Consider the following 16,367-nt stretch of genomic DNA (forward strand, 5'->3'; position numbering starts at 1 on the left):
TTCCAATTTTAATTAAATAAATGAAAAATTTCAGCAATTGATATGGCATATTTGCAGCATCACATCACAAAACTTTTAAGCGACTATCGCCACAGATTCAAAGTCAAGGTTGATTAATTCCCATCCGTTACAATTGCTGGAATGTAGAAAGCAGTTCAAAGTCGTCCTTATACAGGCTGATTCAGTGCCAAATGCACAAAGGACACCAAAACTAATTAAACGTTTAAATAAATTATTTGCTGATTAAGGAACTTTTTACCGCTATCTTCAAATACTTTGTCATTTTAAAACCACTGTAATATACCATTAAATTGGGTCTGGCCGTATTCTGGCTTCCTAATAAGATATATCATTTTCTCTTGATAATGAAATGCACCATGCATAGCATAGCAGTGTACAAGGACTGTAGCTAAGGTTTATGAAATGAATGCCTGCGACATTTGCGAGAATTGAACTGGATGTCTTTGTGCCGTGCCTTGCACAGAGATGAACTACGGCTTTCAGAAGCTTGTGTAATGCCTTTTAGAGTTTAGATTAGCAACAGAAATCAGACAGGCTGGGTAATAGCAATGAAATACCCACAGGATAAATTGGCATATTATTTCTGTTAAGGCTCCCATGCCACAGACAGATTTCACAGATCAAAAGTTGGAGTTGAGAAAGGTATTCATGTGGTCTCAAAGCCACTGTGCTTTCTCTGTCTTTGCTTCTGAAACCCATGCAGATGTCGCAGTTAGACAATGTGAAATTATCATAATTGGTTGCTAGTTAGAATTCTTTAAGTGTTCTCCAAAAAACCCTTGTCTCTTGTCTATGTGCATTTTTTCTGTAACAACATAAAGAATAGTGAATGTGAATTCATTTTGATTTGAAATAAGTGCCCTTTTCTTGTTTCCTAACTCAATGTGTTGTACTCCTCTGCAGGTGTGATTGCTGTGGTGATATTTGTGATTCTGTCTGCGTTGGCAATAATGGTAAGGTTCCTGTATCGACGGAAAGAGACGTTCCACAGCCAAGAACCAAAAAGCATCAAACCTGAGGCAGACAGTCCTGAGTACCCTTTCCACAGCGAGCCCACCTCACAGAACGTACTAAGTGAAAACCAAAAGGAGTATTTCATATAGCTCCATCTGTACACCCCCGGACCTTCTCAATGTTGGACTTATCCAGTGAATCTGATTAAGGAAGTACAGAAATGCCTTCCGAGCCCTAGAGATATTAATTACATTCACAGTGCATTACACACACATGCAGTAAAAGACCCTCAGCAACTGTCAAAACAAGATGGCTGACCAAAATGTGGAGAAGATAAAAAAATATTCTATCAATTCGTCCATGTATTGTTTTTTCTTGTTTTACTGGGTGTTGTTTTTTATATACTACACTGAACAAAAATATAAACACAACGTGTAAAGTCTTGGTCCCATGTTTCATGAGCTGAAATAAGAGCCCATAAATGTTCCATACGCACAAAAAGCTTGTTTCTCTGAAATGTTGTGCACAAATTTGTTTACTTCCCTGTTAATGAGCATTTCTCATTTGTCAAGATAAACCATCCACCTGACAGGTGTGGCATATCAAGAAGCTGATTAAACCGCATGATCATTACAGAGGTGCACCTTGTGCTGGGGACAATAAAAGGCCACTCTAAGATATGCAGTTTTGTCACACAACACAATGCCACAGATGTCTCAAGTTTTGAGGGAGTGTGCAATTGGCATTGAATGTTAATTTGTCAACAATAAGTTGCCTCCAAAATAACTTTTGAAGAATTTACAGTACGTCCAACCAGCCTCACAACCGCAGACCATGTGTATGGCATTGTGTGTGCAAGCAGTTTGCTGATGTCAACGTTGTGAACAGAGTGCTCCATGGTGATGGTGGGATTATGGTATAGGCTGGCATAAACTACGGGCAACGAACACAATTGTATTTTATCAAATGGCAATTTGAATGCAACAAATTACTGTGAAGAGATCCTGAGGCCCATTTTTTTTTTAAAGGTATCTGACCAAAAGATGCATATCTGTATTCCCGGTCATGTGAAATCCATAGATTAGGGCCGAATTAATTAATTTAAATTGACTGATTTCCTCATATGAACTGTAACTCAGTAGAATCAATGAAATTGTTGCATGTCTTGTTTATATTTTTCTTCAGTATAGGTACTGGTGATATGACACAGAAGTGTTAATGATATTGATATTGAAAGGTGTTGATACTGTTATTCATGGGACTGTAAATATTCTTAAAAATTGAATGTTGAATTAATGAATGTCTTTATAACAATCGCTGTCTAATATTCTGTCTAATATTCTTCTCCGGTGATACAATACCTAAAAGATGATAATAAAATACATTAGAGGGATTTATATGGTTATGAAGATGAAAATAAATGTTTGGACTATTGAGTTGAAAATATTTTGCTATTATATTGATGAATGTTGGCTTCATGTAGTGTTAACATGTCTGAGCCATGCAGAATCCCTCTAAAGTACACTCCACATATAGTACTGTGTATTTACATATTTACAATATGGCACATCAAGTTTCCCTGGTACTACAGTAAAAGCATCAGACCAAACTACCAAAATTTGTATAACGCTTTAGAAATGGGTATGACTCAAGCAGAGGGGGGGAAATCCCCCCACCCCCCCTACAATTTGCACCCTGCATAGCAATGAACATTGAACAAATGAAAATAACGAAAATTCCACTGACAAAACTTGTATGTTAATACTTTATTATGTTCCATACAGTATGTATGATTTTTCATTTTGGGGGGGGGCTTTTCTGTACTTCAGACAGTTCCTTTGCAAGCATTACCTGTAATTTTATGTGCTTTCTCTGCATTATCCTGGACAAAAATAAAGCATTACCATTTAAACACCGCTTCCTTACCTCCCGCAAGTAGACCCCTTTAACAGATCGAGTTCTCAGAAAATCTTTGACCAGAACTCAAAACACAAGGCTCGCTCTAAAATGTTCTGTCTGATTGTTGTCCTTTTAATGACGATGCAGGATAAGTATTTCATCTTTTTTTATATGCTAATCTTTATGAAAATACATGGTTTGGTTTGCCTGACAGACAGACAGGTCAGCTAGCATAGTGATTCACAGGTAGCAAGGGGATAATCAGAGGGAAATAATCTGTGAGACGCTGACAGAGAAGAAGAGAAGACATCTGCTTGAAAGCCGAACTGTCGAGATAAAATTGAAAATATAAAACACTAGTGTGTCTTCATTTGGCTCAGGCTCGAACAATGGCACAGAGTAAAGCAGGGAGGTAAAGAGGAGAGGATTGTCTGTTCTGCTCTCAGTGTTAGCTGGACTCGGTAGCACTTCAGTTTACAGTGCTGAAATAACGGTAACGTCTGGATAACAAGGGAATAAGACTGCAATGAACAGGTAAGAACACGTTAATAATCTGTTAGTAGTTTGTATGTAGCTGCTAAATACTAATGTAAAGTGATATAGCTAGTAGCTAGTAACTCTGGTCCATGCTAGCTCTGGTCTAGGGCATAGCTTGTAGCTAGCTAGCTCTGGTTCGCAATAACTAGCTCTGACCCAGGGTGTAGCCAGTAGCTAGCTAGATAGCTCTGATCCGCACTAACTAGCTCTGGTCCAGAGTGTTGCTAGTAGCTTAAGAGCGCTCATCTACACTAGCTCTGATCCAGGGTGTATCTAATAGCTAGCTAGCTAGCTTTGGTCCAGCTCTCATCCAAAATGTAGCTAGTAGTTAGCTAGCTCTGGTCCGCACTAATTAGCTCTGGTCTAGCTCTGGTCTGCACCAATTAGCTCTGGTCTAGGGCGTAGCTAGTAGCTACCTAGCTCTGGACCGAACTAGCGCTGATCCTCACTAGCTACTTAGCTAGTAGATAGCTATGCTGGCAGCTATCAAAAATATTACTGTTGATTACTTTTGAATAATATTACTTAAGATAATGAAATACTTTTCATGTTTTCTAACAAATGTATTAAATGAGTCTGCTTCGATGCTTGCTGAGGAGAGGTGTGTGCAGCATGGAAAGGCTTGCCATTTAATGTAATTGCTTTGCACTGCATTTATTCACTAGGTATTTAATCTCACCCAGTAATAATAGACCAGAACCACTAGCAGTGTGTCCCGTGTCCAGTTAATCTACACGCACCACAACACAACGCAGATCCGAAGCCAGAGCGCAGTAAGCAGTGCATTCAAACATACTGTAGGCCCAGACCAGTTACACTAACAATAAATTAAGTTCCATTTATGAACATAGTAGCTTAATTACTTGTGTCAATTTGTCTGGGCAGAAATTGCATGAAATGAAGTCTGATATACCTAAAAGTAAAGTTATAAAGAAAGACAGTGAGGTACACAGGAACTATGGGGAAACTGTTAAGAAAACTGTAGGCTATTACACTATTATTTATCATTAGGCTACTGCATGTCAGAGGCTTGAAAAATGAGCGAATGGATTTGAAAGCGGGTGGTATAGCCCACCCTCCAAAATGCCATGTGGTTAAACGAGAACACTGACATTTTGCCAAGGCAGAGATGAATGGCCCACACCGAGACGCGCACGGACTGCAATGGATGCATAAATTCTGGTCTAATGACAATCGCCAAATGTCATTACACTTTGCGGTGTTTTGTGTAACAGATGTGTCTTTCCATTCACCACTGTTAGGAGGCTGGAAATATGTTGTGAGTGGATGAACCTGCATGGGTAGCCTAGTAAAGGAGCCCTTTTAAGTGATTGACAATCAGATGAAAACATAATGACTGGTTGTGTTTATGCCACAATAAAAGGTCATACATTTTAAAAGTTGAATGACAAATCTTTACGACTACACTCTTGGGAAAAAAGGTGCTAAGTAAAACTGTAGAGGGTTCTTTGGTTTGTCCCCATAGGGGAACCCTTATTGGTGCTGGGTAGAACCCTTTGCAGAGAAACCTCTATGTAGGGTTCTTCAAAGAACCCCCTGTATATGGTCCTAACTAGATCCCTCTATGAAGGGTTCTGCCTAAAAAACTCTATGAGGGGATCTACTAAGAACCATTATATCTTTGGAGGGTTCCTCCTAGAACCCTCTATGAATGGTTCCACCACCCTTATTAGCCTTTTCTTTGAGAGTCTAGTTATAAATAATCTTAGGGATAGGCGCCCCGTCAAAGGGACAGTTGTAAATCACGCAGTGCCACGGGCACAGATTTTAGAGAAACAACAAATGTCGGTATATATAAGTGTCTTATATCGGCTGAAAGCTTAAATTCTTGTTAATATAACTGCACTGCCCAATTTACAGTAGCTATTACTGCAAAAACATGCCATGCTATTGTTTGAGGAGAGCTCCAAACAACAAAACACTTTTTTCACCGCGATAGGTTTGATAAAGGTGAAATGTGTACTTACATTCTGAAATCTTGCTCTGATTTATCATCCCAAGGGTCGCAGAGATAACATGAAGTGTCGTTTTGTTAGATAAAATCCTTTTTCATATCCTAAAAATGTCCATATAGCATGCACGATCGATTTTGCACTTCTACCCGTTCAATTTGCAAAGAAAGGAATCTGTGAAATTCTAACCCTAAATATTTTTTTAACCAGTCAAATCATGTTCGTCTGTATTTCTCATAGAACGTAACCAGACTTCACTATATAATTAGGGATGCAGTATATCCTATATCCTATAGGACACCAAATTTGGTCAGAGAGCAACGCCTTCATGGCACGCCGATGACGCAGGCGGTCTTCACTTGAACAACTAACTTTGTCAAATAAGCTCCAATCGGGGTCAAACAAAGCTAGCTAGATAGCCAATGAGCTGGGCTTTACGGGAGTATCCGGAAACCCTGTATCTGTCATAAAATGTATCTACTAACCTTGTGCGACAGCATGTCTTTTCCTTTTGGACAAAAATTATAAGAATACTCAGAGTTGGTTGTTTTGGTTGTTTTGCAAATGTAGAACTTGTAATATGGCTACTAATACTGGAAAAGCTAAATAAAAGTCCAAGTATACAGATTTGACGATATTCTTGCAGAAAAATGTAATATGAATGCAAATGTCTCCTTCACGATTTGCCCAAATGTACCTGGGTGACTTCACACTAAATGTCATGTAGTTTGCTCATACTTCAATTTATCTGTCTGAAACGTTGTACATACACTGCTGCCATCTTGTGGACACCATCTGAATTAAAAGCAGTGATGGCTAGAACTGGGACCTTCCTGTTGCATTTCAAAGATGGTAGTAGAAAAAAAACGGTTGTTTTTTTCTTTGTATTTTCTTCTACCAGATCTATTGTGTTATATTCTCCTACATTCAATTCACACTTCCACAAGCTTCAAAATGTTTCCTTTCAAATGGTACCAAGAATTTGCATATCCTGCTTCAGGGCCTGAGCTATAGGCAGTTAGATTTGGGTATGTCATTTGAGGCGAAAATTGAAAAAGATGGGGCTATCCCTAAGAAGATTTATACCCTAACACAGTGGTGTTAGGAATGTCCTGGTTTACAGGCCACATCAGGCCTGCAAGTCACATTATGCTGGCTGGCAAAGTGATGTGTAATTCCTATTGGAATCCAGCCATAGTTAGCATATCCAACAACCTGCATTCAGAATGACTGCCAGGTTAGGGAAGACTGAATACTGAGACTACCTCAATCATCTAAACTGGAACAACCATCCAAGTAACGGGTGCCATAAAAGCAACAGATTGGATTAGTTCAGAAAACGGTATGTTATTTATCTTTGTGTAGCATAAAATGTATTAACCAATCAAAATTTAAACACAAATAAAACAGTAAAACAAACATTTCAGAAAAATGTCCCAGAAATAGAGCATGCTGGGAAATATTATATACAGTATGGTTCTGTGTAGAACCCTTCTTGCCTTTCAAAGAAACCTAATTGCCTACCAAAGAATCATCAAAAGAACCCTTTCTCCCAAAAACTTTTTTTTCAAGATGTTAAATGTTCTAGGTAGAACCCTTAAAAAGTATCCTTGTCTTCCAAAAAAAGGTTATTCTGGTCAAAAAGGTTATTGGTAAAACCCTATCCCTTTTGGAACCCTTTTTTCAAAGAGTGTAGACCCACAGAGATCCTATTGAATTAATAGGGATTTTATTTCTAATTCTATGACTAAATGCATGCTCACAGTGCCAATATATCCTCCAAACACCAACTTCGAGGGTGTTATACATTTTATACAACGGGTTACCCACATATTCAAATATTGATTGAATATTTTCATTAAAAACGTTATTTTGATGAATTTATTCATGCTATTTCATCCTTCCATAAGATATAGTCCCGACACACATCTAGTGTTGCTCTGTATCTGTGGATTCAACCCAGTTGTTTGTTCTAAATATTCCTTTTCCATACTGGCTGCCAATGTTCCTATCACTTGCTTGCTAGCTAGCTAACTACGGCTAAACTTACAGTCACGTCAAACAGTGCATCCAGAATAACAATGAAGTAGCTGCATTTGCATTTGTTTTAGCTGTTTTCTAGTGAAATTTATTTGGACACATCCATAACAATGTGGTATTGAGGTACGATTTCACCTGGCATTAAAATGCGCTCTCTCGTCAGGACACTGTTGTTCGAGAGCTAGCCAACAACACAGCTAACGCAATCACTAAAGCTGGAAAGACTGTAAACTAGCTGCACTTCGTTTTGCTTGAACTGTTTTCCATTGACAGTTCTTTGTATATATCCATAAAAATGATGCTGATTCATGATTTCGACTGGCTTAGAATAGCTGCCTACCTGTCTGTCTCATCCTGTTCATTAATATGGGATAGCTGGAGATCGAATTTGAATATTGAAACAATGTTGTAAACGTTGGAGAGACGGGCGGCAAGGTGTATACAAGTCTCCGCTGTTAAAAACTAAAGGTTAGTCTAAAAGAAATGTGAGATAATGTCTAGATGCTTTTTATAGTGGGCTGATGAGAGATTGCGCAGTCAGCTGGAACAGAGTAAATAGGCATTTTAACGTCATAGATTTAGCCGGTGGTAACTTGTGGAATAGACGCCAGCTGGAATATGGTTTGAATCAATCAGCATTCAGGAGTAAACCCACCCGTTGCATAAAAAGAAAGTAACAAACAGTAAGGGCCACAGAAACTATGGTGAAACTATTATGAAAGTAACAGTAATTTACATGGGAACAGATGTTTGCTTTAGAGTACAATGTCAAGAACCAGTAGATACACGGGGGAGCAAATTACGGGGGAGCCAGGGGTGGCTGAGCCCTGAATTAGACATTAGCTCACCTAAATGCAACTTTGAGGGGGTCTCTAAATAATGCTAGTTTAACAGCTATTTGTTTAAAATGAAGTGCTGAATACAGTTGAAGTCGGAACTTTACATACACTTAGGTTGGAGTCATTAAAACTCATTTTTTAACCACTCCACAAATTTCTTGTTAACAAACTATAGTTTTGGCAAGTCAGTTAGGACATCTACTTTGTGCATGACACAAGTAATCTTTCCAACAATTGTTTACAGACAGATTATTTCACTTCTAATTCACTGTATCACAATTCCAGTGGGTCAGAAGTTTACATACACTAAGTTGACTGTGCCTTTAAACAGCTTGGAAAATTCCAGAAAATTAAAATGAAGCTTCTGATAGGCTAATTGACATCATTTGAGTCAATTGAAGGTGTACCTGTGGATGTATTTCAAGGCCTACCTTCCAACTCAGTGCCTCTTTGCTTGACATCATGGGAAAATCAAAAGAAATCAGCCAAGACCTCAGAAAAAAAATTGTAGGCCTCCACAAGTCTGGTTCATCCTTGAGAGCAATTTCCAAACGCCTGAAGGTACCACGTTCATCTGTACAAACAATAGTAACCAAGAATAAACACCATGGTACCACGCAGCCGTCATACCGCTCAGGAAGGGGACGCGTTCTGTCTCCTAGAGATGAAGGTACTTTGGTGCGAAAAGTGCAAATCAATCCCAGAACAACAGCAAAGGACCTTGTGAAGATGCTGGAGGAAACAGGTACAAAAGTATCTATATCCACATTAAAACGAGTCCTATATCAACATAACCTGAAAGGCTGCTCAGCAAGGAGGAAGCCACTGCTCCAAAACCGCCATAAAAAAGCCATACTATGGTTTGCAACTGCACATGGGAACAAAGATCATACTTTTTGGAGAAATGTCCTCTGGTCTGATGAAACAAAAATAGAACTGTTTGGCCATAATGACCATCGTTATGTTTGGAGGAAAAAGGGGGAGGCTTGCAACCCGAAGAACACCATCCTAACCGTGAAGCACGGGGGTGGCAGCATCATGTGGTGGTGTTGCTTATTGCAGGAGGGACTGGTGCACTTCACAAAATAGATGGCATCATGGGGAGGAAAATTATGTGGATGTATTGCAAATGGTTCTTCCACATGGACAATGACCACACTCATACTTCCAAAGTTGTGGCAAAATTGCATTTTTTTCACCTTTAGGTAGGCCAGTTGAGAACAAGTTCTCATTTACAACTGCGAGCTGGCCAAGATAAAGCAAACCAGTGTGACAAAAACAACACAGAATTACACATGGGATAAACAAGCGTACAGTCAATAACTCAATAGAAAAATCTATATACAGTGTGCGCAAATGGAGTAAGGAGGTAAGGCAATAAATAGGCCATAGTAGAGAAGTAATTACAATTTAGCAAATTAACACGAGTGATAGATGTGCAGATGATGATGTGCAAGTAGAAATACAAAATGGCTTAAGGACAACAAAGTCAAGGTATTGGAGTGGCCATCACAAAGCCCAGACCTCAATCCTATAGAAAGTTTGTGGGCAGAATTGAAAAAGCGTTGGCGAGCAAGGAGGCCTAAAAAACCTGACTCCGTTACACCAGCTCTGTCAGGAGGAATGGGCCAAAATTCACCCAACTTATTGTGGAAAGCTTGTGGAAGGCTACGCGAAACGTTTGACCCAAGTTAAACAATTTAGAGGCAATGCTACCAAATACTAATTGAGTGTATGTAAACTTCTGACCCACTGGGAATGTGATGAAAGAAAGAAAAGCTGAAATAAATGATTCTCTCTACTATTATTCTGACATTTCACATTCTTAAAATAAAGTGGTGATCCTAACTGGCCTAAGACAGGGAATTTCTACTAGGATTAAATTTTTTATTTTATTTTAACTGTTATTTTACCAGGTAAGTTGACTGAGAACACGTTCTCATTTGCAGCAACGACCTGGGGAATAGTTACAGGGGAGAGGAGGGGGATGAATGAGCCAATTATAAACTGGGGATTATTAGGTGACCATGATGGTTTGAGGGCCAGATTGGGAATTTAGCCAGGACACCGGGGTTAACACCCCTACTCTTACGATAAGTGCCATGGGATCTTTAATGACCTCAGAGAGTCAGGACACCCGTTTAACGTCCCATCCGAAAGACAGCACCCTACACAGGGCAGTGTCCCCAATCACTGCCCTGGGGCATTGGGATATTTTTTAGACCAGAGGAAAGAGTGCCTCCTACTGGCCCTCCAACACCACTTCCAGCAGCATCTGGTCTCCCATCCAGGGACTGACCAGGACCGACCCTGCTTAGCTTCAGAAGCAAGCCAACAGTGGTATGCAGGGTGGTATGCTGCTGCTGGTAATGTCAGGAATGTTTTAAAACTGAGTTTAAATGTATTTGGCTAAGGTGTATAATGTGAACTTCCGACTTTAACTGTGTTTTTTACAGTGGTAAATATGAAAAAGCTTCCAATGAAAGAACACCCCCACCTCTCTGTCATGGTTTAAACCATTTATTTCTATGCTGCCTTGCTGACCACTCAGTAGTGCTGAATTTCAGCCTCAGTTGAGCTCCTTTACTCATAGATTTTCTTTTGTGCTTCCTCATTTTAGCCGTTTGTTTGCTAAGGATCCATTAAAAAATTGCCTTTATTCCAATGCATTAGATGTATATGTTGCATTATCGTTGTTTGCTTTTGTCAGTCAGCTGTTTAGAGTTGCTTTCATTGTTTTGTTTTTCAGGTGTGCGCTGGTACTGGTGTTTTCCGTGTCTAGAAGTAGTAGACCATTAATTTAGCTTGATTATTTTCAGTCAATATTTGTTTTCTTTCCTGGATCAGCTGATGATGGTTGACAATATCACTAGACAACTAGCCTACAGCTAGACACCAATGCACATCCAATCCATCCAACAAATACACATTAATGACAGTAGGCCTATAGTTGACTCTTTCGGTTAGAAGCATTCGATTTTGCAGTGGCATAGGCATTATTTTGGATTTGTGTGCCCATGAGAACTGTTTTCACAGCAAAACATAATAAAATGTTACATAGGCATAGTTATACACATAGTGCATTTTCCATAATCTCCAAGATCCATAATTCGTACAGGGTTGTAACGATTTTCCTCCTCTTCAGACGAGGAGTATGGAGGATCGGACCAATACGCAGCGTGGTAAGTGTCCATGATAGTTTAATAAAACTGAACACGACAAAATACAAAAATAACAAAGTGAATGATAACGAAAACCGAAACAGTCCTGAAAAGTGAAACAAACTCTAACACAGGAAACAATCACCCACAACACACAATGGAAAACAGGCTACCTACATATGGCTCCCAATCAGAGACAACGATAAACAGCTGCCTCTGATTGGGAACCACACCAGGCCAAACACATAGAAAAACAACAACCTAGAAAAAAGAACATAGACTGCCCACCCTAACTCACGCCCTGACCAAACTAAAATAGAGACACAAAAACGGAACTAAGGTCAGGACGTGACAAGGGTTTAAATTCAATGCTCTAATCCAATTGTTAAATACCTAATAATGGCAAACAACACTGTAATAAATGTAATTGATGTAAGGAAAGAAAGTGTTTTATGTCACACAAGTGTTTTATGTCACAAGACTCCAAGCATTAACTCATGAATTACGGACAACTCATGATCTAGGGTGATTCAACTCATGCATTATATTGAATGTAGGCTACCTATTCTGCGTGTGCTCATGTGTTTAAAATTGCCTTGGCTGAGAGGGTATTCTGTTGGCAGCATAATTTTACTCTTTTTTCTTTTTCTAACCTTTATTTAACTAGACAAGTCAGTTAAGAACAAGTCTGTATTTACAATGATGGCCTACACCGGCCAAACCCTAACCCGGATGACTCTGGGCCAATTGTGCGCCGACGTATGGGACTCCCGATCACGACCAGTTGTGATACAGCCTGGGATCGAACCAGGGTCTGTAGTGACGCCTCTAGCACTGTGATGCAGTGCCTTAGACTGCTGCACCACTTGGGTGTAGGCCTAGTGGAGGGTAAACAGCAGTAAAAGCTGTTTACCCACCTTTTTCATAAAAAAGCACTGAAAGTATAGGGAGCGTGACTTTTTCACACATCGACCGACAATCAGAGTTTACCCACCAATTTTTTGTACCACTACACATTTGCTACTACTGGTAGGCCTATTTGAAGTTCCTGGTAATACACATTGTAACCTAGTCTAGTAAGTTAACCATGTGTGTTGGGGTGACCATCTGTTTTTTCTGGGACAGTTTCAGGCCCATTTCAGGTGTCCGGAATTTTCAGACTACAAAAAAGGTACATTTGTCAGCAAGACATAATGCAGGCCTAATGAATGGCAATCACTGAATGTCAGTAGGCATACTTTTTGGTGTTTTGAAACAGATGTCTATTTCCATTCATCAAATGGTGCGAGTATACATGCAGTTGGAATGCTGGAATTATTTTGGAGTGGACAAACATGCACAAGTAGCCTACTTTTTTAAGTGATTTGTTTGACAATCAAATGCAAATATCACAACTGGTTGTGTTCATGCCACGTTAAAAGGGAATTCATTTTTAAAGTTTAAATGCAACCTTTATTATTAAGCCCATAAAAAATGTTGTGCGAGCACATGTGCACTCAATACAGACCCCCCCCCCCCCCCCGAACATAATGGTGTAATTCACACTCTAACTAAAACTATGGTTAAACTATAAAGAAAGGACCAGTAAGTTACATAATAATTACCTATGTACAGTGTTGAAATAACTGGGTGCCGACCGGAAAGTAATAGGAAACAACGGCGGAACAAGACGGAAACAAGATGGCAAGGACAAGGTAACTACCCATCTACAAGCAAGGACCCAAAAGGTACGTTTTGATTTTGACCCACATACAGTATAAGTATGATGTAGTTTTGTAAACATTTCTTTCTACGAAAGTTCCAAGTACATTCTTAATAAGTACAGAGAAAAGGTGAAATGGCCTTAAATGCTTACTACATAACTTCTGCTTATTAGCCTCTCTATTATTGATAGTTCTTCAGTAATTAATAATTGTTTCTACATAGCAACCAGGAAAATTCATATCACTTCATACAAGTGCTTAGTGGCTACATACTAACTATTAACGGGTTATTACCGCGTTCCTACCTGGTTGTTGTGGTCTCATTTCCCTGTTGTTTCCTATTACTTTCTGGACTTTACCTTGTTATTTCAGCACGGTAAACTAAAGTGCTACTCTGAACTCCTGGAGCGCATCGTTTTTTAATTGGAAGACTTGTGAAAACGTCAATGTAATTTTTCTCCACAGTGCTTCTTTCGGTCAAGTGAGATTTCCCAGAGTTTTTAACATTGTATGAATGGTCATTAACATCTAAAAGAGATGGTTGAAGAGAGGTGTCCATTAGGCGGCTGTTCTACTGCCCTCAGAGTCACACTCATGCTGCTGCCAGAAGACTTCTCTCTATCGCCGAATGGTCAAGTTCAATTATAAAAGATCTCCACTGTGTTATGTATTAGGGCAGAGTGTTACACAATACCACCCTGCGTCCCAAATGGCACCCTATTCTCTTTAGAGTGCATTACTTTTGACCAGGGCCTATAGAGCTATGGTCAAAAGTAATACACTATATAGGAAATGTGGTGCCATTTGGGAAACAAATGTCCACAGGGAGTGGATTCTAAAATACCTATGAACAGGACAGATGGACAGCTAATATTGAGTCTCTGCCTAGTATCGCTTTATTCAGTATAAAGACCATCACACTCCCATTGGTATGTTAGGGCAGGATGTTACCCCATTTCAATGACTATAGGACCACAGAGAGCTGAAGGGTTAAAGATTCTGTGATAGAAATGTGAAGGTCATTTCTGATTGAGCCGACATATGCGGCGTATACCATGAATGCCGTCTCTGCTAATGTCGGAACATTACCTTCACATTTCAATCAAGCTGCAAAGCTGAACTTCCGCGATGCGGATTGAAAAGAGCCCTAGAATACCTATGTACAGAAACAGCATATTAAGTCTCTGCCTAATCAGTAAAACATATGTTTTTTTTTACATCCTTGTGGTATTTTAGCAGAAAAGCAAAGAGACAGTGTGCCACTTTGAACTTCTTACTGCAATATGCCTGTGAATAGATTAAAGCGGAGGAGTGAAGGCATCTGTTTTGATGTGTACCGTTCAAGAAACAAATATACAGTATCTGAAGACTGAGGGGTATTAAAGGTTCTTGACTTAGTTTAAAACTTGTTTTACACTGATTGGGATTGAAATGAACACTGCTCAGAGTAACTCTAATGTAATTATGCTTATTGATTAACAGATTAACAGTGATTAACAGTTTCGTGTCAGTGAGATGTCATTCTATTCAGGTCCATTTTTTAAAATTGTTTTTATTGAATATTAAAACATTCAATCTACCTGCAGTGAAGCTGCTCAACATTTACATTACATTCTGTCATCTAACAGACTCCCATTCAGAGCGACCCACAGGAGAAACTAGGGTCAAGTCCCCCCTCCCAAGGGCACATCGACAGATCTCCCACCAAGTCGAAAAGGGGGAACCAAACCAGCGACCTATCGGCCACCGGTCCAAGCTCCCAACCGCCAGGCCACCAACCATCCAAGATCCCCCCCACAATTCCTCAAGAGCTGCCCTTCAACCATCCTAGACTCAGCCCCACATAAAAAAACGTCTCCCTCCATCCACCGCCCCCAAACCCCCCCTCCAAGCCACCGTCCCCCAATGCACCAACAACCAACAAAATAAATAAAGGAGAGAAAATAAATAAAGGAAAATAAGAACATAAAACAATGATGCAGAAACAAAAGACATCAAGGGCATCAAAAATCGAACAGCAAGGCCAACTGTATACATTTGAGTGCATGTGTGGCACTATTTACATGTGTGCATGTGTATGTCTGTCCGTGTGTGTGCACATGGGCATTTGAATGCGAGTGTGTGTACATGCATGTGTACACTCGTACAAGCACCTGCGCAGCATCAGCCTCAGGCGAACAGGCATTGGATGTAACAGCGTTGCCTCTCAGTGTCATTCAAACAGTTTTTTTGTGTTTATTTTGACTTTATTTGTTACTTTTATCTTTGACCGTCATTCTATCCCCCTCCCAGCAACTCCACTCCCACTAGTCTCCAGTTCCACATCTCGACCCTCAGTTTCCTTCAGCCCATCCCACGTATTTCTGCTGGCCACCCTCTTCACAATCTCTACGCGTCAATTATCTTTCAACTCTGCTGTGACTTTTAACATATCATTTGAATATATCTAATCGAATAGAATCCACAGATTGCGAGTTGAAGACAAATACGTTTACTAAGAGTATTAGTATATTAGTAATTGACTGACCGGGTCTCTCCAGATCTCCCAACCATGCTACTTCTTGGGTCAATTGTATTCAGCTTGTTTTGATTAAAAAGTACAGTATATCCTGTTCAATGAAATGTAATATATATATATATTTTTTTTACATTTTTAAAGTGGAACTTGAAGTGTTTTCAATGCACTATAGACAAAATCAAGTATTGATACACCATAATACAGGTCCAAAAGTATTGGGACAGTGAAGCATTTTTTGTTGTTTTGGCTTTGTACTCCAGCATTTCGGATTTGAAACGATACAATGTCTATGAGGTTAAAGTGCAGACAGTCAGTTTTAATTTGAGGTTATGTCCATCCATATCGAATGAACCGTTTAGAAATTACATCACCTTTTGTACATACAGAGCATTCGGAAAGTATTGAGACCCCTTGACTTTTTCAACATTTTGTTACTTTACAGCCATATTCTAAAATGGATTTAAAAAAAATAATTCCCTCATCAATCTACACACAATACCCCATAATGACAAAGTAAAAACCGGTTTCTAGAATTTTTAGCAAATAATTAAAAAAAAATGAAATGTCACATTTACATAAGTATTCAGACCCTTTACTCAGTACTTTGTTGACACACCTTTGTCAGCGACTACAGCCTCGAGTCTTTTTGGGTATGACACTACAAGCTTGGCACACCTGTATTTGGGGAGTTTATCCATTCTTCTCTGCAGATCCTGTCAAGC

The 16,367-nt window shown here is 39.5% G+C and overlaps 1 protein-coding gene across 2 annotated transcripts in view; it reads left to right on the plus strand.

Moving 5' to 3' along the window:
* Nucleotides 1–2,887, plus strand: part of LOC139543724 (contactin-associated protein-like 4) — a 198,236-nt gene extending 195,349 nt beyond the window's left edge. For both annotated transcript variants that reach the window (XM_071350076.1, XM_071350077.1), the window contains one exon: nucleotides 925–2,887. In XM_071350076.1, coding sequence (XP_071206177.1) covers nucleotides 925–1,124 — 200 coding nt within the window. In that variant the 3' untranslated portion in view covers nucleotides 1,125–2,887. The remainder of the gene's footprint in view (nucleotides 1–924) is intronic.
* Nucleotides 2,888–16,367: the final 13,480 nt, after the last annotated feature.

Source organism: Salvelinus alpinus, chromosome 18 (assembly GCF_045679555.1).
Source record: "Salvelinus alpinus chromosome 18, SLU_Salpinus.1, whole genome shotgun sequence".
Taxonomy (NCBI): domain Eukaryota; kingdom Metazoa; phylum Chordata; class Actinopteri; order Salmoniformes; family Salmonidae; genus Salvelinus; species Salvelinus alpinus.